Source organism: Poecilia reticulata, chromosome 6 (genome assembly GCF_904066995.2).
Source record: "Poecilia reticulata chromosome 6, P_reticulata-male-v2, whole genome shotgun sequence".
Classification (NCBI taxonomy): Eukaryota; Metazoa; Chordata; class Actinopteri; order Cyprinodontiformes; family Poeciliidae; genus Poecilia; species Poecilia reticulata.
This window is the reverse complement of record NC_088835.1, coordinates 1,263,339-1,289,924: the sequence shown is the minus strand read 5'-3', so window position 1 is coordinate 1,289,924 and position 26,586 is coordinate 1,263,339. Positions and strand designations below refer to the sequence as shown.

Here is a 26,586-nt window from a genome sequence, read left to right as displayed (position 1 = left end):
ATTATTTCAGTTAATCCCATTTTCAAATGGTAGCTTTTTGGCTAAACATGATGAAACTGCAGCTCACTTCTCCTAAATTCACATAAAGAAAGAAAATGACAGGTACTCTTAATTTGAATGCTGATTACTTTGGTTGTTATGTTTTAATTTCTAGAATTAATGTGAAGAAAATAATAATCAGAAAATAAAATAGAGTAAAAATTGGATCATCACATGAGATGTGAGCGATTAATCATCTATACAATTTATGATGCCTAACTGCAGGAAAAAAATATCTGACGTGCCTGGAGTGCGCAACAAAAACAGGTTGGAATAAAAAAGGTGTCGTCATGGTTTCGTGTAGGTCAGTCTGACCCACATGCAAGATAACACTCAGGAGTAAAAGTTAGGAATGAGGGACCCAGAAAGGAACAAAGCAGAATATTTTCAGTAAAAAACATGAATGGTTTCCTTGAAGAAGAGAGAAAGCAGGTTTGCTAAACAGCTAACGGTGTTTTCACACCAAACAGACACCAGCAGACTCGCTTCGACCGGAGACCAAAACTGCAACATTTGTGACATTTTCAGCTGCTGCGTTTCTCTTTCACACTGCACTGAGTGAAACGTCAGAAACCCTCTGAGCAACCTGTTCCCTCCTCGCCTTGCCAGTGGTGGCGTTGAACCACTTAAGGAAAAACACAAAAGCTTCCTTCTAAACAAACGGAGTGGCATCAGATGTTAGCTGTTGTAGGATTGCAACTTTTGTAGTTGGTATAAGACCATGAACAGCTGGATATGCATGTTTGTTATGGTAGCATTTACCCAGAATGCCCTGCTCTCTGTTCCACTTGATGTTCACATACGCATTCAAGTTCACTTCAACCGAACGGAGACTTAGGTTTTTAGGCAGACCAGATTTTGCTTTTTTGGTCTGCGTCAGAGTTGGATCGCACAATCACACACCTCCCCAAACGAACCGGGCTTTCTTGGCAAACTAGAGTTTGATTAAAGCCGACTAAATGTGGATGGTGTGGATGCATCCTTAGACTTATGGAAAAACCCAAAGAATAACAGAGGGCTATAGGTAGGACTTGGGTAAACCCTCAGACTTTGAATTTTCCTGCTAATGCCTCAACGCACAGCAGGTCTGTGGTCATCTCTGCTGCGCTCCGCCCTCTAGTGGCCACCGGCAGAGACAGAAAACACCTCATGCATGCACAACCCTTCAAGTGACAATCACAATCCTTATAAGTGGAGATGCAAGACGATGCTTTGAATTCACAAAGCACCAATAAACTGGGTCTGTCTGTTCGTACAACTCAAAACTGGAAAGAGGAAAAAAAAAAGGAGGAACAAATTGTGCCAAATCTTTGGTAGGAATTCATTTGTAAAACGAGCACCATCACAAAATTGTGGATTGGACGATGGAACATTCAGCAGATGAATCACATGTGGGGGGGCAGAGCTTACCCAAAAAGTAGGAAAACAACAGAGTCAGGAAAATTCCCAGTGATGTTGCGTATCTGGACCTCAGAAACATGCTGAAGCTTGCTGACTGAAGTCAGCTCGTGACATACAAATCAAAATTTTAATGAGAAGAGGCAAATGTCTTCTGGAGTAAAAAGACAAAAAAAATCTCTCTGCCTGTTTCTAACTAAACTTTCCTTTCCTTCCTCATCTCTCCGGGTCCGTTGTTCTTCCTCGGTCGGATTCTCCCCATCTCACCTCCTTTCCTCCACCTGCTCTGTTCTCGCAGGGTGACCGCATGGACAGGGAGGCAATGAAGTGTCAGGTCCTGACCGTTTCTAACCACAGCTGCGAGAGTCTGACGGTGGTCGGAAACACCCTGGAGTGCACTGTTCCCACCCAGCTGCAGGCCGCCACTGCCAAGGAGCTGCAGGTGGAGGTGAGACACACCTCAACGTTTACTTCCCGGTTCTCCTTACACCTGCAACAGTCTGTAAACAAAACATGCTTTAATTAGGACAGAGCTTTGTTTACAGAAGCACTCCAGGCACTGTAAAAAAACACGGCCACGCCCCAAACGCATGTTTGCGCAGAGAAACACACACACACACTCACGCACATCCTCCTCGCTCAGGCTTTTTCCATTTACTCTGCTGGGAGCGACACACAAGCATGAACTGATGTTTTCAGCACCAGTGCAGACTGTTTGTGTATGCGGTAAACTTTACCTGATCAGTATCATGATCAGATATAGTTTGCGCTAGAATTTTATGTTGTCTGACAGGATAAAAAAAAAAATCCAGTTTTTACTCGTCAATTTTTAAAATAATAATAATGACCTAAGTCACATTTTGCCAACAGTGTTTTTTTTTTGTTGTTTTTTTTTTTTTTTGCTAAATCGTCTGTTAGGCAAACAATGATTATTTACTTATTTATTTATTTAATTACTTTTGGCAAAAGTATAACTTAGGCTGTTATTTTAGAAAAGTGATGATATTCAATTACATTTTATCTTCATTTGGTTTAATGAACAGTCAGTCCAAACAAGCTGAGAACAGAGTCCACATTATGCCATCACACATCAACCAAATGAATGTAACTGACAACAGCCACTGATTGTGGCCCCAGTAACTACGTATAAACAATGAAATGAAACAATTGGATATAAATTGAATGTAAGCATCTCAGAATTTTGATCTTGGTCTGCAAGATGAATCCACGCTCTGCTGCCACACTGGACACTGGAATTAGAAGCGACAGCGTTTTGAAATCAGGGAACTTTTCTCCAGTTGAAGTGATCAGAAGTTTACCATACTCTCTGAATGAGGAGTTTTCTTATCCCTCACGCTTCAGCAGGAGGAGTTCTTCTTCTACTGTATCAGACACGCTCCGCAGCCTCTTCCCCATAACTCTTCACGTTGTCAGCGCATTGAGTTCAATCATCAGGTCAGAGATGAGACCAGAGATTTTTTTCTATTATTATTTAGTTTCCTCTGTATGTAAAAGTAAAAATGTCTGAGCATCTACATCATGTGGTCAAGTGTACACTTCAAAAACAAAATCTCACCAGATGTTTTTGATATTTTTGTCTAGTTTCTAGTGAACATCTCTTCATACACTTGAAATAAGACAACACTGGCTTACAAGAACCTTTCTGCAAGACATTGAAGCTTGTTTTAAGTCAATAATTCTTGAATATTGATACAAAATGTTAATTCCCCTGGCAGATTTTTCTTTCACTTTTAACAATACATTTTTATATTCAATATTGACTTAAAACAAGCTCCTGTATCCTGCAGAAAAGTTTCTTGTTAACCAGTTTTGTCTTAATTTAAGTGCATATGTGCAGATATTTGCAAAGTTTTTTATGCAGTGGGTGAATTATAATCTGTCAAAATGATGGATGACGTTCAGGTTTTTCCATCACTCTTTTAAAAAAACAGTCAAAGATGGAAAATGTTCTGTTAACCCAGATTGGCTCTACTGGCCTTTATTTGATAGTGAATTGACAGGAAAATGGTTAATGAGAGAACAGGAAAGACATGTGGCAATGGTCACCAGGTCGGGAATCAAACCTGCGACAGCCACGGCAAGGACTAAGGCCTCCTTATGTGGGTTGTGCTTAACCCCTGCACCACCACAGCACCTCACAAAGCATAAATATTATTATATATATGTGAATATGTTTTCAATTCTAGCAATGCTTCAGCTTAGCACTAATTACTTCTAGACCATCGCACAAATCCAGTTAATCCCTCCTCACTGGCAACTCCAAAAAAAAAAATCCAGTCTAGTCTCACCATGATCCTGAACTTGTGAGATCATGACTCTGATACTGGCTGTCACGCATCTTTTCCCAGGTAGATATGAGAGGAAAACCTCAATATCAATAAAGCCAGTCATAATAAATTTATATGAAAACTCCCATCTGTTTCTACCATCAGTGTACAGAGAGAATTTATCATGACTTCCTATCTCAGTGTCTGCTTCTGATGGACAAACAGGCTGACTGGTCTGGCGGAAATGATCAAACACACTGATAAAAAAAGTGTGTTTTCAATCCATATTATTATGTATTTTATTTATTTTCTGCATGTATTAATCTATTTAACATTTCTACACTGGAAGAGCAGTAGTAACAGACACTGTGCAACAAATTAAAGGTAGCAACAGAACCATTCGTCCTTACTGACCTCTACGTAACCAACTCTGGGAAATCTGAGGGAAATCACCACATTTTCCATGTGCACCACATCATTTACGAGAGACTTCAATAATTCCTGGGTCCTAATGCAGTCCTTCATGAATAAGAAGCTTGCTGAGAATCCGCTACACAGAGTGATGAGTGAATGGGCTTACTAACCAGCTGTCCATCTTGTCACTTGAATGTAAGTCAAGCAGCTTCTGAAAGGCACTCGCAGATTGGATATGTCATCAGGCATAGCTCAAAGGCTCTCTGCACACATAGGTTTCCTTCCTGATGGTGAAACAGAAACAAAACACAGAAAAATCTACTGGAATGTTAGGAACAGGGCTCGAAAGTACGGGCAAGGAAGGAAAAAAGAGTTTGAATAAATGCATGAAGGTGCAAGGAGACGTCAAAATTTTAAAGCGTTGAAATAACAACTAAGTACTCAACTTGCGACAAAAGTAGGGTCTGACAGGGGAACACAAAGATTTAAGAGAGCACACAGTATATTTGAAAGAGAACGCAAGTATTACAAGTTTTAAGAACAAAGAAATGAAATTCCACTTTCAAACTGAAAAAGTGTGTTCTCAACTTATAGCAGTTAAAAGTCTCCCATAGGCCTGGACTTTAATACGTTCATTTTGATTAATTAATTTAATGCACACCACCCCGGAACCATTGTTTTTTTGTGTGTTTGTGATACGTTTGTATATCTGATGTACAGATGACTTCCGCAAACAACACCAATGAACAATGAAGCTGCTTCTTTTGGAACACTGGGGGTTAAGTTTTGCTTTTTAAAAAATATATGATTTGAAGCTGAAAAAGACTATTGTTGTGTTCAAGTTATGCTATAAGGAGTTAGCCTATCAGTGAAGCTATTCAAACCTAAACTACCATCTCAATGCTGAACATGTAGCAGCAGCACAGACGACCCCTACGCTAAAGCTAATGCTAAAGCTAATGCTAAAGCTAATGCTAAAGCTAATGCTAAAGCTAATGCTAAAGCTAATGCTAAAGAAGTATTTTCTCTAAAAAAACTCCATGAAACACTGGAAAGCTGAATATGCATAACAGCCCTTTGCTTCAGTCTGATTTTGAGTAACCTAAATAACTGATTAAAAACAAAAAAAAATGTGTTGTTGAGATCATATGTCTATTTATTCAATAATTTTGCAGCACAAAAAGGGGATTTGAATTGAAAATTTAGCTCATTTTGTCGATATAAAGTTTTCAATTAAAATGCGATTGTGATTTGTTTTTATTACTAACCCTTCATTTAACTTGTTTTAAAGTTTTAATTGATTCCCACCGCTAAACATAAATAAATGTCTTTATACTTATGAAAGTACTTGTTTGTTAATTAAGCCCTAGAGGTCACAATTTTTTTAAATATGGAAACATAATTCCTGCACTTTGAATTTCACACCCTTGCTCCCAATATACACACACTATTCAAAAGTGACATACAGTAAATGCCTTATACTTATAGACATGACAGCAGCTTGAAGCATAACTACTTTCAGCAAAAAAAATGCAACATTTTATGATGTCACTGCAACTAATTACTACTAAACTAATTACTATTAGTTTTTGTGGCTTTATGTAAACTAATGTAACTCCCAGCAGCCAACAGCTTTAACAGTGTTATGAAATGTTCACCATGTCCAGTCCAAGCCGACATTGTTGGTCTTCAGACTCCTGTGGAGATAACATCCACCGTCCGTCTCCAAACCAAACGTTATCAGGCACATCGTTGTTGACTCGTGAACCGGCCTTCAGACAAAACTTCTTATCTCAGGCCAGGGTCAGCCAATATCCCGCTGCTGCACAAACCGACATCAAGGCTTGTCCAGAGAGGCTTCATTTATACACACACACGCACACACACACACACACGCACACACACACACCCCCACACACACACAAGCACACACACACGCACACACACAAACACACCCCCCCCCCCCCCACACACACACACACACACATCACTGCATCTGCAGCAGGAACTTTATTTCCACTAAGCCTAGTGAAAGCAGGAGCAATATTACTGATTTAATCTCTCCACGGACTCTGGTGAACACATTGAAATCATTTCCAATGGATGACTTTTTTTTTCTAAAAAGTAAACTAATACTGTAACACCTGTAAGCAAAAAATATATGCTGATTCTTTTAGTTGGCTATTGAAGTTTTATTTTTCTTACTTTTTTTAGGTGGCTGTCCCAAGAAAAGTAATAAACTTACAGTATGTTATTATTTGAATAACATAAATGTTTGCATTTCCAATCATTTGAAGTAATAGTAAAACATTATTTAAAAAAAAAAAAATTTATAGAACTCTATCATGTCTTAAAAGCGGTAGGTGTTTTATGATGGCCTGAGAAGGTAAAGAGAAGTTTTTATGTGTGTGTTTGCTCATAGGTACGACTGTATCACATCCTGTCTGAAAGCAAACACTGCAGCATCTCTGTGTACCACTGAGGACACAGATGCTCTTATGGAAAGTGTCACCAGAGAAATAACTGAAATAACCTGAAATCAACATTTAGGAGTTGGTCATGTTTGTCTCAGTTCTAAGTGGAGAAACCACAGGTTCAACACAAATAAACACTCTTCACAGCAGGGCTGGCGCTAACCAAATATTTTCCATCTAGGACTCTTTTTTGGGGGGGGGGGGTTTGGGTTTTTTTTATACATTAATGGAAAAATCTGAAAATCTGAACGAAAAATCGTTTTTCCAAATTAAAATTCACACTTGACCACTAGTTGAAGATGCAGTACAGTTAATTAAACATATCAGGAACAGATTTCTAGGAGAGTGTCTGATCATCATCTCATACCTGGACACCATAATGCAGAGGTCTTCAACAAGGGGGCCATGAGCGCTACCAGTCACAACTTCCCCTTCTGATTAATTAGAAATATTTTGGGTTTTGTTCTTTATATCTTTAAATATAGATTAACATAAAGTCATTATGCAGCAAATTTATCAGAGGAGGCATGAAGTAATGTATTTCAGTCAGTAATTCCCACATTCAGAGAGCAAAATCTCATTTTGTGAAAAGTTCTGCATTTTATGCAAAATACTTTTTTATGGCAGTGGCATTATTATTGTTTCAATTGGAGAAATGTTCCCTGATTTCAAAACTTTGCCTGAATTGGCTCTTGTAATTCCTGTTCCCAGTGAGGCAGCAGAGTTAAGATCTGGTGAAAGGAATTATTTGGAAACTATATTTAATCAAGTTATCTGTCTGATTTCATTTGATGTTCTGACAAACCGTGGATGGGTCTCAAGTCATGCTGTTTGACAGAGCTAGTTGGTAATAATAATAAGAAACACTATTACTTCACACCTCTGTCAACTGAGCAAAGATGGCTTATGGGTTGTGAACACCTGATGTCATTGTTGCAAGCAAACTAGTTATTTTAATTTTATTCCTGTTTGCTTGTAAAAATAAATAAATAAATAAAATCAAAGCAACCTTCATTGACAACATAAAACTTGAGCCCTCTGGGAACAAAGCCTGATTGTATTAGTTACAATATTTTAACATTCACTTCCTTCACTCCTGACACTCCAAATCCCTTCCCATTGTTAAGTGGCGCCAAGCGGACTCCATCAGGCATCTGGGCAAGGTGACGCTGGCACAGGAGCAGGACTACACAGGCCTCATCGTGGGATGTGTGTGTGTCAGCCTGCTGCTGCTCCTTCTGGGATCGCTGCTGATGTGGAGGAGGAACAAGCACATCGATGGTAAGAGCAGGAGACTCAGAGTCCTACCATTACAACTAGCTTTTTTGCCATCTTTCATTAATAACAGGAAACTGAACACATCTTTTCCTTTTATAGACTCCGAGGCCTTGAAATACGTAGCCGGGTCTATATAAAAACGGCTATCACCGCCGCATTGTTTAAAAGAATATTATTGTACACATGGGATCGGTTTCAGAAAGGTTTTCATCCACCAAGAACCCATATAAATCCACCCCTGAGAGTTGTTAAACATTCCCAACCTACAGGGGGCAGTGTAGCACAAAGCTAGAACCAATGGGATTGCTTCAAAACCACCAGCGTACCAGTTTTCCCAGGTACGCACGCAAACGCAAATACAAAGCTTTATCAAATCTCCACTTTGGTCCGATTTTTTATTTTTATTTTTTTTAATAAACTGAGTTTTCTTGTGCATGAATGGCCCAAACGCATAAAAATACATTTGTTTTCCAGCTAGCCGGCTACGTTTGGACGAGGCCTAAATGTCTTAACTCCAGCTTACGAAAAGTGATCAGATATCCAGACAAAATTATATCATTAAACTGTGTGGTTTCTCTGCACCTGCTTAAGGAACTGGATATATAGTTTTTAAGTGTGTCTCTCTATGTGGATTAGAAAAAAATCTCTAGTGAATATAACCCCGTGCAGCTGTATATTGTATTACGCTTACCCTGCTGGATAAAAACACTAGCTAAAATGAATCAATAAAATTCCAAAAGATATAGATATATCTGTTTGTGTATGTAAACCAGCAGAATGCAAGTTTTTTTTGACTGATTATAAATTATATTTGGAACAAAGTGGTTTTCTTTGGGTTGAAAAGACGAGCTACTGGCACCCTCACCTATCAGAACTTTATCTGCTGGTTGTTAAGTTTTTTTTGTTTTTGTTTTTTTTTTGCATTTCCCTTATAAACTTTTATTCTGTCGTTGGCACTACTTAGTTTTCTAAACACAATGAAGTTAGTCAGTTCCATAAAGGAAATGTATGTATTTTTTATATATTTTTTTGCTTTAATTTCTGTCTATTGCATTTTTTTTTACCTGAAGTTCAGAGTGTTTTTTTCTAACCTGTGTGCATGTGTGTCTGCTGGGTTTGTTTTGCCTGGTGGGTTTTAGTGGAATGTCTTGTGTGGGATGCTCTGGTGGAAACACTTGCTTTTTCTCAATGATTTCTCTCTCTCTCTCTCTCTCTCTCCCTCTCTCTCTCTCTCTCTCTCTCCCTCTCTCTCTCTCTCTCTCTCTCTCTCTCTCTCTCTCTCTCTCTCCCTCTCTCTCTCTCTCTCTCTCTCTCTATCTCTTTTTATGTTACCTCCTGTTTCTGCATCCTTCTTCTCTTCCATCTCCTTTCTCATCTTTCTTTCTGTCTCTGCAACATTTGTTTCCAGATCTGTCTGAGGTGTGGTATGATGGCCGGGGTCACATCCAGCATCTGGACAGGCTGGCTAACGCGAGGAGCGTCAGCCCCACTAACGAAATGGTCTCCCATGAATCAGTCGACTATAGAACAACCCTGCTGGAGGGTAAGCCCCTCCCCCTTTCTTCTTCTTCACATGACTCCCTGTTCTCTCACTTCACCTCCCTCCTATGTGCCTGCTCCCTTACCTGTTGGCCTCAGCGGTTAGCTGCGCATGCCTTATTGTGCACCTTTCACACTAACAGCAGCCCGAATCATTGGATCAATTTAAGGTAAAATTGATGCATTTCTAACTTGGATTTTTTTTAAAAACAATCACATAAGATGTTTTGTTCAATATTAAAGGGGCAGTAATATGTAAAATCGACTTTTTGAGTTTTACATCATGTTATAATGTCATTACAATGTCACAGAATCTCATTGCTGTCCTTGACCAACCAACAAACTGCTGTTATTCCAAAAACTAGAAAACAGAACACAAACAGACTAGGCCAATCACAAAACTCAACACAACTCAACATGAGAATGTTGAGTTGAAACCCAGAATCAGTAGAACAGGAAGTAAAGAGACAGAAAAGATTAGCCCAACTTTAAATACTGAGAAACTACAGATTAGGTATTCGGAAACTACAAACTATAGATAAAAAGTCTAATAAAACATGATGCACATCTTCTCATCTAGCATGCATCAGTAATCTTTGATGTGGTCTGTGGCGCCTCTTGTGGGTTCTGTTCTGGCCCTGAGGGCCACTGAGAGGCTCCTGGTATTATGATCCCCTGGATCATAGCTGAAGCGATTTCTGTGCTGGCCTTGAGTCTGAAGAGGCTGGGTTTACTAATGAGCTAATGTTTGCCTTCAGGGACAGTTAGCATTCAGGACATTTGACCTCGCTCTCTGTTTCAGCTCTGGTTCTTGTTCTGACTTTTCTGGAGGAACTTCTGCATTTATTAGCCTTCTAACAGAGTAGAAAACCTCAAGCTTTTTCCTTCCAGCTCTGTGTCTGTGTAGTTGTCCATCTCCGATCACGTAACACACCTTGACATGTGGAGGTCAAGGTGTTGTGACTTAGCGGCAGACCTCTGACCCTCTGCTTCTCTTTTTTTGTTTCTGCCTCTCCAGATCAGGGTGTCGACAGGCCTGAGACATGTCGGGCAGCTCCTCCTATGTACAGATCCAATGGGGAGCTGCTGTCTCCCAGACTGGGAACCCTTGGAGGGGGGCTGGGCCTGGGCATGGAAGGTGACCTGGTGTCTCCCCTGTTGATGGCTCCAGTCCACATCGACCCGTCCTGTCTCCACCCGGACCTGCTGACTGAGGTGCAGCATGTGGTGATCGCAAGGGAACAACTCCTGCTTCACGTCAACCAGATCATCGGCAGAGGTCAGTGATCCGCTGCTGGGATGTCGGGTTTTGATCGAAGGTTTATGTAAAAATGATCTCATCTAAATCAGGTTGTCAAATGATATCTAGAGTCAAATATATACCAGTTGCCCCTATGCTACAAAGTCCACAGGTCCTTTGATTTCACAACAAGCCCTCATCACCTCCCACCTCTACCATCATGCATCTCTGCCAGCATGCAGTGTTTCAACATGGATGTGCATTATGACCAAACACCTCTACTTTGATCTTATCTTTTCACATTTTATCTTTTCAAATAATATTGTTCTGGAAGTCTTGTGCTGTGATACTTTATTCTTATGCAAGAGGATTTCTGCTGGTGATTCTTTCAGAACAGTGATGCTAACAGGAAGGTAGCATCCTGTCGAGCAGCCTCCTACACCTCAGTGCCTTTGTTTATTTTTAAGTAAAAACTTTACATGTTTAAACACATCTCTGCTTGCATTTCCATCGAAAATAAAATTACACAAATTGAAATTACGAAAACAAATTCATTCAATGTAAACACGGCGATTTCCGTGTTTAGATAGCTGTTTCCCACGACTTGATAATCCGTTTATCATCTGTACCTTCTGCAGTAAATCCAACCTGATTCCATAACTTCAGAAATAATTACAACAGATAACAGCCGAGAGCTAATCCACCCTCCATGCTTGTGGCTTGCTTTATAAAACTTCAAACTTGACATGCAGATACCAGATCAGTTCGTTTCACCACATGTAGGTAGGCGGTTTAGCCCGACAAATCAAATTTAGCATTAAACTGAGAAAGACCCTTAGCACCTTAATGTTCCAGAAAAACGGCATGTTCGCCCCCCTCGTATGAATTTATCCCTTGAAGCCTGGATTTTGGTGGCTGCTCGAGTGCTTCAAAGTGGCGTAGGATGATTTGTTCTCAGCTAATGTTCCCAGGGTCCATTGTGGAGAGCCGTAACCCAACACTGCCAGCCATCTGCGGGGACGTGATAGCAGAGCGCCGCGCTCATTTCGCTCCTGCACCCTTCTCAGGCTGAACCGAGACCCCCCGTCTTAACTAGGAGATATAATTCAATAAAACACATAATAATTCAGGGGGGTTTGACGCTGGTTATTTGGTTGTGTGGGATATTAATGAATAAAGCCTCAGATTGGGTTACTTGAAAGGGACTGATTTAGTGTGGAGGCAACTCAAGAAAGTTTGCTGTTTAGGATGAAACACTTTTTTTTCCTTATGGATCAGTGAGATGATTGTTACACAATATGGAAAGTGGAGCAGGGGGAGGGCTGCAATTAAGTTCAACTATTTCATCGAGATCAACATGTAAAACAATGTTGGATGTTTTGTACATAGGTCTTCCAGCCTCTAATGTGCAAACCCAGTCTTTGGGTGGACCATTATTAAAAGACAAAAAAATTAAAACTGAAAATCCTTGTCACACACACACAAGCTGTCTTCCCATTGACCATAAAAAGGCACTATTTTAAATGTAGAAAATAAATTAGCTTAATGGAAACACTTAAATTTATTTTTTAAAAAGTTGTTTTTTGATCAAAAGTTTTGCTGCTAGGATGAGGTGGGGATTTTTTTTCCCCGTATCGAAATGGATTTATTTGGCAAAACTGCAATGAAAACACTTTTTTTTGCATCACACAAGTCACACAATCGACAACCGGATGTTACCGCTCCCGGAAACTGCGAAGAAGTAGTTGGAGGATGTGCATTAACAATTTAAACTTGTTCCTGCGTGATGTTAATTGCATTGCATACAGTTGCAAAATTCTCGACATTAGTGGAATATTGAGAAAGTTTTTGGACATTTGTGATTGAAACACAGCTACTACTGACACAAACATTTAAATTCTGACTATAATGCATGAAAATACATATTAGAGAAAACTAATTCTCAACCACAAAGTAGATCCTCAAAGATAAGCAGCAAATTTTAGTTTTACACACTAAGTGGATGTGTGAGCTCATCTTTTCTAGGTGTTTTATTGGTGTTTCAATGACAACAATGCCTCCTTTACATTACCTCATACATGAAGCGTATCACCATGTGAACCTTGTCGAGGCTAAAAACATGTTAGCATTCACAGGTTTGAACAGGAGCGTTTTAAACTATTGATGCTGACTGATTCTGACTAATGTACATCATGTTGTAACCTGCAGGACACTTTGGCTGTGTTTTCCATGGAACGCTGCTGGAGCCAGACGGGCAGAAACAGCATTGTGCTATCAAGTCGCTAAATCGTGAGTAAAAGCTTTGTTAGCATTCGTTTCTTTATCAGGAAAGGGGGAGGATGGAACAAGTTGTGCAGAGCAGAGGTAAAGGTGTTAGGAATTCCTGGAAGGTCAGGGGAGGCGGAGAGGATTAGGTTTTTATCTTTAGCATTTTTTTGTAGATAAATCCATCTTGTGATATGCATAAATCTTATCCTGTTTGTAGATATGTATATATCAATGTATGTCCTGAGAAATCTCTGGTCTCTGATATAAACATTTGAAATGCAAAACCAGCCAACACTTCATTTATTGACTAACGATGTGGGCTTGTTTTTGCAGCTCTTAGTTACCGAGCCCAAAGCAGCCATGTTGGTGACTGTGTATAACGACAATATTTCAGAATCACTTTTTGAATTGGTGCATCCAATTCAAAAAGATATGAGGCTTAGAAGCGGTCAATATCGATCCAATGCAGAGAAACAACTATTATTTGTTCAGTCAGTGCAGTTAGGAGTAGAACAGTTGATGTAAAATAAATAATAAATAAATTGACAAAAACAACAGGTTGACAACGTTGGTCAAACACTTAAAAAATCAATCGCAACAAACTTTTTTCAAATGGTTCAGAAAGTGCAGTTAGGAATTCTAGATATAGTGTAAAATAAAGACAGGACTCTTTGGCTGTGTTTTCCATGGAAAGCGTCATGTTCGCACAAAGCATAGAATTAGACTGTATAGATCTGCCATTATGAATTGGGGACATTGTCACGATATCCGATCAGGAATTTTATTCCAATAACGGAACAGACACAGATATTAATATCGGATCAGTGCATCTCTAATTTTTACATTCACTTAATTTAAACAACACATTTTTAAATGTCTGAAATTAAAATAAGTTTTGTTTTTTGTTTTTATCCTTAAAGTTGTGGATGTCTGACAGGTAGTCAGGTGTGCACTTCCTGTTTTACTTGACTTTAGCTAGTTCAGGCATTTCAAGTCTGAAAATATTTGTGTCAGTGGGAAACAATGTGATACTAGTCTGTATTAACTGTATACAATTTAGTTTGAACAAAAGTATGTGAAGCTGCTTTGATTGACTCTGCCGTCTGCAGCAATCCACCAGAACAGCTGCATTTCTCTAGAGCTCTGCCAAGACGGACATGGATGTTTGGATTTTGTTGTGAGATCTGCAGCAACATCAGATATGACATGTTTCTGCTTTCGAGGTTCTATAGTTGTTTGAAGAAAATAATCACGCCATCGGTCGATCCACCAACTTTGAGAATGTAATGACTTTTCTTACAACATCTCAGACTTAATTCTTTCACCTAGAGGAAAAGGGAAGTATTAGCAAAATGATGTCATATAAACTCGCTTCAAAAACAACCAACTTAACCCTTTTAGTCAGTTCTGGACAGATGGGATTACCAAAATTTTTCATGTTTACCACATTTCAAAATAGATTTTACATGATTACGGTCAGGTTTTAAATGGAAATGGTTTTTGAGAGCTAAAGTTACAAACATTTATTTGGGATGTAAAACAGATAGCATTTTGCCTGATAGAATTGGTAAAGAAGATCATTTGTCTTTTTGTATAGTGCTGGGTTTAGTCGTAATAATTAGTTGCTTCTGATGACTGATACATCCTTGGTTACAACAGAAACAACTCCGTGCTCTGTGCTCTTGTCTAAACACGCATGGTTTGTCTGTCTACACTGTACTACATCCTTACTGTATGATCTCACAGTGAGATTACGGCTCTCTTCCCATCACAGCCCACAGCCCCTTTCAGCTCAGCCTAATGGTGATGAATGAGCATCCAGTGGTGAGGACCACATTAGGGTCCCGGCTAATCTTGTAACCTGTCAGCTGGAGCAGGCAGATTGATGCTGAAACAACGTGGAGGAATCACCCATCCACTCAGAGGAAGCCTCATGCTTATGGGGGACTCCTCAGCTCAGACTGCCTTGGACTGGTCTGTGGGGATTTAAACCTTTTTTTTGTTCATTTTGCCACCAGTCAATGTCATTTTTGGCTTTTGTTTCTTTTAAATCCTCGAGAGGATGCCTTGATCGTAAGCTAGTGCTTTGTGATGATTAAACTGAGTAGAAAGAGGACCAATTTAGTTAATATGTTTTTTATGCAGCTTTGCCAGCTTATCTCTATCTGTCTTTGAAGTCTGACCCTTAGGTTAAGCTAATCATCTGCCTTAAAAGCCTCTGTAACACTTTATTTGAAGGGGTGTGCATAAGACTGACATGACACTGTTAAAAACATGACATAACACCTGTAATGAATATGAAGTCTTTATGAATGTTTATGACAGTTGTCATGAAGTGTCATTCGGTAAATAATGACACTTTTAATGCAAAGTTGCTCTAAAGGTTGCATTGAAAGTCCATTAAAAGTGGCAACTTTGCATTAAATTATCATAATTTACAAAATCATGCAAAGTTGGCACTTTTAATGGACTTTCAATGCAACTTTTAGAGCAACTTTACATTAAAAGTTTCATTATTTACCAAATGACACTTCATGACAACTGTCATAAACATTCATAAAGACTTCATGTTCATTACAGGTGTTATGTCACTTTAACACTTTTACACTTTAACCTAATCTTACACTTTGAGAGAATTGGCAAATGGGTGATGGGATCGTTTCTTACCTAGGTTATTCTCTTTATTAATCAAAGGCGACCTTCCTACTGATGTTAAAATTAGAGTTGCTTCATATTTTCAACTCCAGTCTGATCAGTTACAGTCATGGCAAAGGGAAATTACACACTTTTTCAGTTCTATTAATATGTACCCTTTGTTGACAATATTCACTCACCTATCCAAATAAGTGATTGATTTCTGGAGCTCGATGTTGGGATCCTGGGTTGTTGAGTTGCTTTGGTAGTTTCATTTCATTCTAGGTTCATTGTTATTTTATGTTACTTTCTTATTTAGGTTAGATCAGTCTTGTTCCTGTTTTCCTTTAGTTCAATTCTTAGTGTTCCTAGTTATGTTTATTTATCTTTGTTTTTTTTTTACTCTAATCTTATTAGGTTTCTTTAGTGTAGTTATTATTTAGTGTTAGAATTATTTCCTGTTCCCCTGTGTATTCTCCCTCTCCCCATGTTACACTTCCTCTATCCCTCTCCTTAGTCTGCCTCCTGCTCCCCACACTCACACCTGCAGTCAGTTAGCTCATCAGTGTAGGTATTTTGTTCAGTATTTGAGCTTCTCATTCTCAGTCACTCCCCGCCAGATCCTCTTGTCTATTCTAGTCTCTTCCTCGCTCCTCCCCGTGTTCTCCTCATTTCCCCTTGCTGGTTTCTTTCTTGTGTATTTTTGGTTTTGTTCTCACTTTTTGTTCTTTTCCATGGGGTTTTGTAAATTTTTGTTCTTATATTTTCATTAAATTCGCCATCATCTACGCAATGCCTCCATCATCTGCATTTGGGTCCACCTACCTATCATGACCCTCAATGCATTCCATGTTATTAGAGTGACAGGAGACCCCCGCTGCAATAAGCTCAGTCTGGGAATGTCCTTACTAAATAAAATACTAAATATTTTACAGTCAACAATTAGGATGTTTAAGCAAAATAGAAGCGAGTGGCAATGGCAGCAGTTTGGCCACAATGTTATAAGTCACATAAAAGGACACAGTAAAGGCAATAGATATTGAGGTTCCCAACTTTTTTCAGTCAACAGCCACAGACCTCCAAACATTATGTGACCTTCAAATTAACCAAAAAACAGGACATATAGAGCTTTATGGAATCGATCACCATAGATCACTGTGTCAGTGATCTACTGACACAGTAGATCCCAATCCGTAACCTGAAAGCAGCGCAGCATAACGTCTTAGTCTTCCTGCATGATTCTTTGGGGGGTTTATACACTGAGACAAAAACAATATTGATTTCCAACCAGAGAAAAGAAAAGTTTTAAAATAATGTGACAAGCTACTACCATGTACAACAATCCAGAACACTTTCCGAGCCTCCTCCTATTTGAACATTTTATGAGTTTGTAGGTTATTTGTGCTTCTCTGAGCTCTACAAGGTCTTATCTTGGGGCAAACTTACTGGAATGTCTACTTCTGGGAAGAATGACAGCTATTCTACTTATTTTTCACTTTCTATTAAATCTAATCAAGAATTATTTTAGTGTTATTTATATTGAAATAATCAGTTTTTTTTTTATCTACAGGAATTACAGACTTGGAAGAGGTTTCCCAGTTTCTGAAGGAGGGTATCATTATGAAGGACTTCAGCCACACCAATGTTCTCTCTCTGCTGGGCATCTGCCTTCCGCCTGAGGGTTCGCCGCTGGTGGTCCTGCCATACATGAAGCATGGCGACCTGCGCAACTTCATCCGTGACGAAGTGCATGTAAGAGGGTGCAGCAAAAGCCCTGTACTCTTACGCCATCTGTTTAGGCGTCACATTGGTTTGATGATGGATAAATCGGCAAATGTGATTGTCTCACAGAATCCCACAGTGAAGGACCTGATGGGCTTTGGACTGCAGGTTGCCAGGGGGATGGAGTACCTCGCCAGCAAGAAGTTTGTCCACCGTGACCTGGCTGCCAGAAACTGCATGTAAGCTCGTTTGGATTATTTTTACACCAGTCAAGCATTTTATCCAATAACTACACATGATAAAATAAAACAGAAAAAAATATATCTACATAAATGTTGAAAGTACTGTAACAAAACACTTAGGATTTTTCTTGGATAACAGCTTAAAACCAACCTCACACTTTTTTGTGTATTCAAACTCTCCTGACTTCTGAAAAACTTCATTTTCTTTTGTTTTGCCTCCAGTGTTATTCATTAGACAGTAGAATGAAGAACTAGAGATGGTCATGACATTCATCATTTTTTATTCCCACTTATGGTCACAATAACAGACATTTAAAGTTCACAAAAACTTGCAAAATTTGTCAAATGTTTTATATTTGTATGCAGAATAATTCAGAAATATCTAAATTCATTTATCCCTGCAACTTCAGTCAATGTGTGTGGCAAAACATTGCCAGATTTTCAGTTACAAGAATGAACACTGTTTTTTTCATTATTTGTAACTTCATAAAGAAATAGTGTGGTTTGTCAGACATGTTTACCAAAACAGAGGATGGATTATTATTATTGCTCTTATAATTCTGTTCCTCCTTTTGTAAAGCCAGTTACTACAACACAGTTATAACCAGCTTTCAGGACACAGTAAATGTTTCACGTCACAAATGGTACTGCTCTTAACAAAATATTAAACATCTGACAATCAGATTTTTATCTACAGGAATGTTTAGGTACATTCATAAATGTACCTAAACATGGGTACATTTTTCATTGTAGTTGCGTATTTTAACCTCATTTTAGGTCGTTCTATGTTAACATATGTACTAACTCTGTCACTGCAAAGAGACACTATTAGCTTAGCAGCACAAATGATATGCAAACTCTGCTTTGCATGTGTCATGTGCAAGCAGCAGCTTGTCAGACCACAAATCTTCCAGTTTTGTAGATTAAAAATAACAGGTTTTGTACATAAAAGCACGTTTTAATTCAACATTTCAGAAAATGGCCTTTTTGTTCCTCAAAATACCTATGATGTGTTCTGTTGGTTCTTGTACGTGTGGAAGAGAAGGAACATAAAGCTCAAGGCAGTGAGCCAAAGGTAACCAAGCATTCCACCACAGAAGGTAACGGCCTGTTTTCCCTGCCAGGCTGGATGAGAGCTACACGGTAAAGGTGGCAGACTTTGGCCTCGCTAGAGACGTTTACGACAAAGAATACTACAGCGTCCACAATAAGAGCGGCGTCAAGCTGCCCGTCAAATGGATGGCCCTGGAGAGTCTCCAGACACACAAGTTCACTACCAAGTCAGACGTGGTGAGAATTCCATCATTACTCTAATCTCTTTAAAATGTAAAGGTGTCACACGGCTTACCTTTAAACAAGAACTCCGCCTTTATGTTGAGAGGTTTTACATATAATATTGTAAGAGGATGCTTAATGTTGTGGTTAATTTGTGTAGTATCTGAAAGAAACAGGTGAGGCATGCAAAGTTGCACAAGGGTTTCCCCCAGAACACTTGCTAAGCCCGGGGGTTGGGCGCTTGGCAGTCATTCATGAAGCAACCCATCGTGTTTGTGAGTTAAGAAATGTTTAAAGTTGACAGGAAATTTGAAAATATCACTTGATAGTCATGTCTTACTGAAAGATTGGAAGACTAGTACCTGAACACCAACTATAAAATCTCAAAAAATGCAAACATTTTAAAAAGACTTAAAGAAATAAGCAAAGCTAGCCTGGTGGGGGCACAAGTAAAGCCTGATGACCCGCCAGGCTTATAATACACTGGGGGAAACCCTGCTGCATCTGCAAGTCTTGTTTTTTTAACCAGACAGATGGAATACTGACACAATCAACATGTTGGGTTCAAACACGGTGGTGGAGGGATGATGCTTTGTTGCTTTTTTGCAATCATACAATCAGGACGACTTGCAAGCAGCTGTGTCAGCCATCAACTCGTCTGTATGCTGGGCTGAGGCAATGTTATTATTAGCCTAAGTAAGGTTATTATTAAAGTAAAGACCAAATATTGTCTTTTTTTTACAACTTTCTCTTTTGATTAAGCCTTTCACAATAAGCAAATAATCAGTTAATCGCATGAAGAATTAAAATATGCTGAATAATTCCCATTGGATATTGAAAATATCTTCCAGTTAAGTGCTCTACAAAATTAAAGTTTACTGGTTTTTACCAGGCAAACTCTTGTAGACTCATAAATATCTAAGATAACATAACTAGCATTAATAGCATGAGAGCAGTCTTATGCCATTATCTGTTCTTTTTTCTACTTAAAAATGGTCTCAAAGCAACAATATTATCATTTTATCCAGCAAAATCAATTGTGACAAGCCTGTTTGTGATTGTGATTTTTTTTTTTACTGCAACAAAGATGTGCTAATGGGAGCTAATATTCCCGCTTTTCTTCCAGTGGTCATTTGGAGTTCTGCTGTGGGAGCTGATGACCCGTGGCGCCCCGCCGTACTCCGACGTGAACTCCTTCGATATCACCGTGTTCCTCCTGCAGGGCAGGCGGCTGCTGCAGCCCGAGTTCTGCCCCGATGCTCTGTGAGTGTGCACAGGTTCTGTTCACGTCATTCACACGGCTCGGCTGGCATAAGTAATATACAGTAAAGCTGTGGTTTCGGTACATCATGAAAGGTTGCTACGATTTGAAGGGAGAATCAGCTACAGTGGATTAACTGTATAAACTTCTGCAGTCATAAATCACACTCAGGTCATCCGTCATTGTCAGCTGGAGACTCAAATGTGGGTTACGTCACATCAGCTGTTTTGGTCACATGGAAAACTTTTTTTTACTTTTACGTTTAAATAGAAATCACATCAAAGTATGGCATTTATTGTTTGCTTCTCTTGTGGTTTTTGATAGATCTTCATTTCTGTGGTTGTTCCCACAGATCAGCCTCTGGCACTGCTTCCAGCTCATGCTGCTCCAGCTTATTTAGACATGTTCAGTAAGAATGTTTCAGGCTAAATCTACTAAGAAGATGACAATTAAAATTGCTGTATGCAAATCCGAGTGCCTTCGCACGACACCAGATGCAATGTTGGGTTGACAGCAGAAAATAAGATTTAATCTTATTTTTGAGAATCTTAAGACTACTCTTTTAATTGTTCTCATAGATACAGTAAACATTTTCCAGATTTTAAAGAATTTGTAATTGGTCTTGTAGAAAGTTGGAGAATAATATTTCAGGTTTTGTGCTTGTCTCAATCTAACTTCTGTGACCTTTTAGACTCTGAACTAGGCCAGTGGTGGGTAGAGTAGCCAAAATGTGTCCTCAAGTCAAACTTTAGTATATTTTATTACCTTTGAAGTAAAAACTAGGCAACTGAAAAAATATTTAAGCAAGAGTAAAAATAGATATTTTGGCAAAACAAAATCTACTCCCGTACTGAGTTAAGTGTTTTGTCACCACATCTAATTTAATTTGTGAAAAGTTATGTAATTAGACATTCAAAAATATATAGAGTTATGGGCAAGTAAGTACAAATACATATCAGTACAGAATATCAGATTCATGATATTCAAATTAAACATTTCCATATGTAATTTTTCACTACATAAAGATTTTGAAACCAATACATACAGTAGGCAACATACATGTTGAATGAGAAAAGTTCTTCCACTGGCGATGTCTACTGTTTATTGCATATTCACTGCCACTTGTGAAGTAGATGCAGTAAAAAGTTCATGTTAACTCATAAAAACCTGTGAAATACCCCTTTAATTTAGCACCAATAGGACACTGTAGCTAGCAGTTAGCCATTTGTGGTCAGCTAGCAGCTAACTGGTTAGCCAGTTGCGGTTAACCAGTAGTTAAGCATCTTAAACATGGTGCATAAATATAATTTTACTTCAGCGGACTAATCCACATACAGTACAGCACTTTATGAGACAATTTCAAATATCATGTGATGTTTAATATCGCAAGAGCAACTTATATCCTGGGAAAAGTAAAAATAAGAGCACCCGTTACAACATGGCATTATAAAAAAAACAGCAACAATAATCTGACAGTTGATAACATTATGAGCCGTGCTGTCTGTATGCAAGTGTGTGTGCGTATGCGCGCGTGTGTGTGTGTGAGTGAATGAAACTGGGTAGAAGATGGGAGTGTTCATGTAGGAGTAAAGCAGAGGCCCAAAAGTGCACATCAAGGGATGATGTATGTCTGCAGACATTTTTGCAATTTTTCCCTGCTGATGGTTCTCAGAGGGCCTCAGGTAGCAGCGGGAACCAGCTTGTAACTTGAACAAATGTGTTAATGAGGTTCTTAGTTTTGTTTTGTTACACTATGTTCTGGCAGATCAAAGGAGAAATATGAACCGATTTTAATTTGTGGCAGACAAATTAAAATCTGTCCATAATCTGTTCACAGAGTTTTGCTGTGGAATGAAGTAACTGAGCTCCGGTCTATCTGCTCATGTAAGTGCAGTGGTGGGTGCCACTAATTAAAAAGCTAGCTGCGCTAACCCTAAAGAACTAATCACAAACATTAGATCCACTAACTGTAATGGTGTGTCCACACCAATTTGTTTTGAGCGTCAGGCGCGTCTGGTTTATACTCAAAGTCTACATAGAGGCACATCGGGGGCAAATCACGGCGCTTTTCACGCATCTAGTGAGGCGCGATTTGAACCGTTTGATGCGTTGAGAGCGTCCAACGCATCCGACACGCCCAACAAATAGGCCGGCAACAGAAAACAACGGCTAGAGCGATTCTGACGTGCCTCCAGATAGACTTTGAATGTAAACCAGACGCGCTTGACGCATGAAACGCTAGGTGTAGAACAAAATGTCAAGCGTCTGCATTCAAAGTGTACACCTGTCGAACTTGAAGAGTCTGACACATTTTTGACGCGCGTAACGCATTTGGTTGTGAACGCACCATTAAAGCACAATGGTAATGGTATTTAAGGGAAGCTAATGCTAAAGCAGGTTTCAGTCATGTGATTTTGACAATGTGCAAACATGGCGTAATGTCAGATGAAAGGCAGAAAGGGAAATTTCAATGAAGGCAAAAGTTGCACAGACTCCATATTGTAGAGCTGTAGATAGATACAGTTTCCTGCAACTTTTAATTCTCATTCTTCTAATTTTAGAAGCTTATGGAAACAGGAACAAAACTGTTTATCTACCTGTCAAACATCCAGATGGGCGGAGCCTGAACGCTCAGTGCAGAGGATGAGACACATCTATTAAGATGGATGTGGATAACCTCTGCACCTGTCTGAAGGATTCTGGGCTTATCTGCATCTCACCTGTCAACTCACTGAAGTATTTTAACTATTCGGTTCAGACAGTTAAAATAACAAACCGGGGCACCAAGCAGAAAGATAAAACTGATTCAATAACGGCTCAATAAAGTAGAGTCAACAAGGTTTTGTTGATATGAAAGGGAGAGAGTTTCCTGAGAGTTACGAAAGTTCCAATGAGACAAAGACTAACAATTAAGAACAAGGAGATCCAAATATCCAAACATGTAGTTGAGGTTTTGATGGCAGTAACTGCATATTTAAGAAGGATTGAGCAAAAAACCACAAATTATTTCCTCATGACATATGATACTGCATTAGTGAAATAGAAACAAATGCTGAACGTTATCTCTCGTCTCCTCCCTCAGCTACACGGTGATGATCGAATGCTGGCATCCCAAGCCGGAACGCCGACCTTCCTTCTCCGAGCTGGTGTCCCGTATTGCCGCCATCTTCTCCAGCTTCAGCGGGGAGCACTACGTCCTCCTCAACACGACATACGTCAACATCGAGAAGATGAGCCCCTACCCCTCCCTGCTCACCTCCATGTCATCTTCCTCAGACTCCTCCTCCGAGCCCTGCACCTCCTCGTCCCTGCCCTCCCACTCCCCGCTCCTCTGCCGCATGGAGCGCGAATGTTGCACCTGAAACAGGAAGGGAGGAAGTGGGGCCAATCGACAACTCAGAGACGGACTCAGAAAGCAGGGAGCTACTGTCTATAACTTGCCAAACACTGGACCCTGCAAACCGAGGACACCAGGGACTTCTTTGGAGCTCAGACTGATCGGGATCCTTTCGGAAACCTTAACGTGACGCAGAGCGAACCTGCTGGGCTCCTACCACAAACTCTCAACGAGCACAGTCCCAGACTTTCACAGGACAGAGGAACCCTGTCTCAAGGAGTTCCAGCTGACTAAAGCCGTCCTGGCGAAGAAGCACATCTCAGTGTCCACTACACAAACGTCTCCTCTCCTCCATTGCTTTGCTTCAGCAAAATAATCTTCTTCTTTTTCACCGCCGCACTCTGTAATGTGAATATGCAGGAAATGTACATGTATTTGTGTTGTATAAGCCTCTCTTTCCTCCATGAACACAATGCGAGACACTACAGCCTGCTAGGATGAACCATGGAGGAGGAACAAGCAGTCTGTGTAAAGACCATGCTGTGTGCACTTCACTGGATGCTTTATTTGTATACTTACCCTTGGTCAAAGAACTTTCACATGCCTGGAAGTTAGGGGGGCGCAAAAAACCGAAAGGTTGCCTGTGTGAAACACCCAGATGGTTCCTGGGTTAGTTAATCATATATCAGAGAAACATCTACAGTTGTCACACTTGAACGAACGTGAGTGACTTTTCTTCTCCTAAGAAAGAAGGAAGACAAATATATAAGTTACCATTTAAAACACTAAATGGTGTATTTGAATGAGATCTTGACAGTCTGCAGGTGGTTAATACTTCAAACTTGTGTTCTTCAAAACATTCTTGATTGTTTTCTTCAAGGAAGGAGTGACTGTGCTCAGGATGTATTGTTTTTAATAAGGTGAGCCTTGCAAAAGTACACAGACCCACTGGATTCTTTCACCTTTTGTCACATTACAACTCCACTGGACTATCCCACTATGCTCTGGCTGAATGTTCAGTCGCTGTTGGAAGGTGAACCTTGACCTGAATCACCTGATTGTACTGTGTTTAGGTCCACTGATTGATTCACATCAAATATGACCAGTTTCCCTCTTTTTCCTGAAGGAAAAACATCCCTATAGCATGACACTGCCATGACCATGTTTCACCAGAGGGTGGTGTGTTCAGGGTGACATGTAGTGTTAGTGTCCCATGTCATCTAGAAAGCTCAATTTTGGTCTCATCTGACCATATGTTTGCTACCTTCCCTTCAAGAGTAGAAGAATCATTTTGTTTGCGCTACTTTAAAGACACAAATAATTTACAAAGTCACAAAAATGACTTCCAAAGGCAACAAGTGGGCTGAATAGAAATACATGTCAGATTTTATTTGGGCAACATTTGAGGTAACAAATTTTTTTTAGGCTGATTTTTTTTTAACCTTTGTTATAATTGTCACTATGTTCTGACAGTAGAATATGAGACGGGTAATCTGTGAAAAAAATCAAGTTCCTCCATTTCCTCCTTGTGGTCCTACAGCCATTTGCAGAAATACAGCGCTCCCAGTCAGAAACAACCAATGAGAACCAGGAGGAGGGTCCTTAGCAGTATCAGTCACACTCAACGTTGTTCAAGCCCACGGTTGCCGGTGTGCTGCTGTGGCTGTGCTAATGGTGGAGAAAGAATATAATGTTACAGGAATTTACTCCTAATGCCTTGAGTTCTCAGCTGGCTCCACTGTGGGGGAGGAGCTCTGGAGGTAGGGGGAAGAGACAGCAAGGTGGGCTTGTTCAAATTTTCCCCAGTTTTCTCAGAACTCCTTTCTGTAGCTTTAAAAAGCATGTATTACTTTCATTCAGCTTCAGGAACGTATACTATCTTATGCTGGTCTTCAACATAAAATCCCTGTAAACTACACCGATCTTTCCAATTGCAATGAGACAAAATGTAGGAAAAGTCCAGAGGGTGTGAATACTTTTCAGAGAGGATTGCTGTAGTTTCACTAAACTGATCACAAATGGGCATAAGCTTGTAAACCACTCTAATGATTAATGTTATGTTAACGATTGCTTCATGTAGCAGTTTTTTTTTGGGTCTGGCTGACAGTGTGTTCGGCCATGGACATGGACAGGTATGAATGTTTGCTCTGATGAGAAAAAAAATTGCTGTACTATATTTTTGTATATGACTGATGAGCCTCTTTAATGAAACACGTTCCAATGGAAAGACCATTATAAACCAGTTGAACAAACTTTTTTCTTTTTTTTTTTTTTTCAATTTTGACAAATCACTGCCATTTTGTAGATAAAGACAATAAAGCAATACGGAGCATGGATGGTTGTTTGGCCTCTGGCTGTTCTTACCATATCACAGTAAAAGAACAGAACGATGGAGGAGAAAAAGGACAAGATCTTCCCCCCGTTACAGAAGGACTGCTGTCTCCTTCATCACGGTCTCTACCGCGTTTAACACTGATTGTTGTACAGTATGTGTGCATATCATTTTGTTTTGTCTCTAAGAAGTATTGAAGGTACATGTTCCTACATGATGTATAATAAACCTTGTAAGGGTAATAAAGCTATGATTTAAATGATGTTTTTCTTTTTTTATTCACTAGCATCGATTTCTGTTTCAAATGAACAAATTCCAATCTTAACTTGTCCGTTTATGATTTAACCTTTTCTCTCTAAACCCAAAGGCAACATCAGAACGTTTCACTCCTGCCTTCCTCTAACAGTCCAGCGTTGACCTTCCCTGACCCTGCTCATACTTCCTGGTCTTGATTGAGCCATGATTGCGCATTAACAGTGAAGGCCAAGAGTTAAGTCCGTATAGAGGTTGAATTATTTAATAAATGCAAACTCGTGACAGACAGAGCTCCATATCCCCCACCTTAGGTCATGGCAGATAATGGCCTATTGATATGGACTGTAATTAATTAGACATCCAACCTTCATTGGATTCCAGTAACCATGAGATGTTTGTTGTTACAGTCTTCAAGGTCAGGATCATTTTCAACTGTAAGAAGTATCAGCATGTCATTAGTAGAAGCTTAAAGAAGAATGATCTAGCTAACCTATCCATGCATCAACAATCTTAGATTTTTTTGAGTCACATCTACAAAAATCTGTGTTTCTCATTGGATTTTATTTCATAAATGAACACAAAATAGGTTT

The 26,586-nt window shown here is 39.5% G+C and overlaps 1 protein-coding gene across 2 annotated transcripts in view; it reads left to right on the top strand.

Moving 5' to 3' along the window:
- The window catches only part of met (MET proto-oncogene, receptor tyrosine kinase), an 89,601-nt gene extending 63,598 nt beyond the window's left edge, over positions 1–26,003 (top strand). For both annotated transcript variants that reach the window (XM_008410638.3, XM_008410639.3), the window contains exons 12-21: positions 1,736–1,885; positions 7,741–7,894; positions 9,300–9,434; positions 10,449–10,709; positions 12,879–12,959; positions 17,143–17,324; positions 17,424–17,533; positions 18,661–18,826; positions 19,938–20,074; positions 23,155–26,003. In XM_008410638.3, coding sequence (XP_008408860.1) covers positions 1,736–1,885; positions 7,741–7,894; positions 9,300–9,434; positions 10,449–10,709; positions 12,879–12,959; positions 17,143–17,324; positions 17,424–17,533; positions 18,661–18,826; positions 19,938–20,074; positions 23,155–23,434 — 1,656 coding nt within the window. In that variant the 3' untranslated portion in view covers positions 23,435–26,003. The remainder of the gene's footprint in view (positions 1–1,735; positions 1,886–7,740; positions 7,895–9,299; positions 9,435–10,448; positions 10,710–12,878; positions 12,960–17,142; positions 17,325–17,423; positions 17,534–18,660; positions 18,827–19,937; positions 20,075–23,154) is intronic.
- Positions 26,004–26,586: the final 583 nt, after the last annotated feature.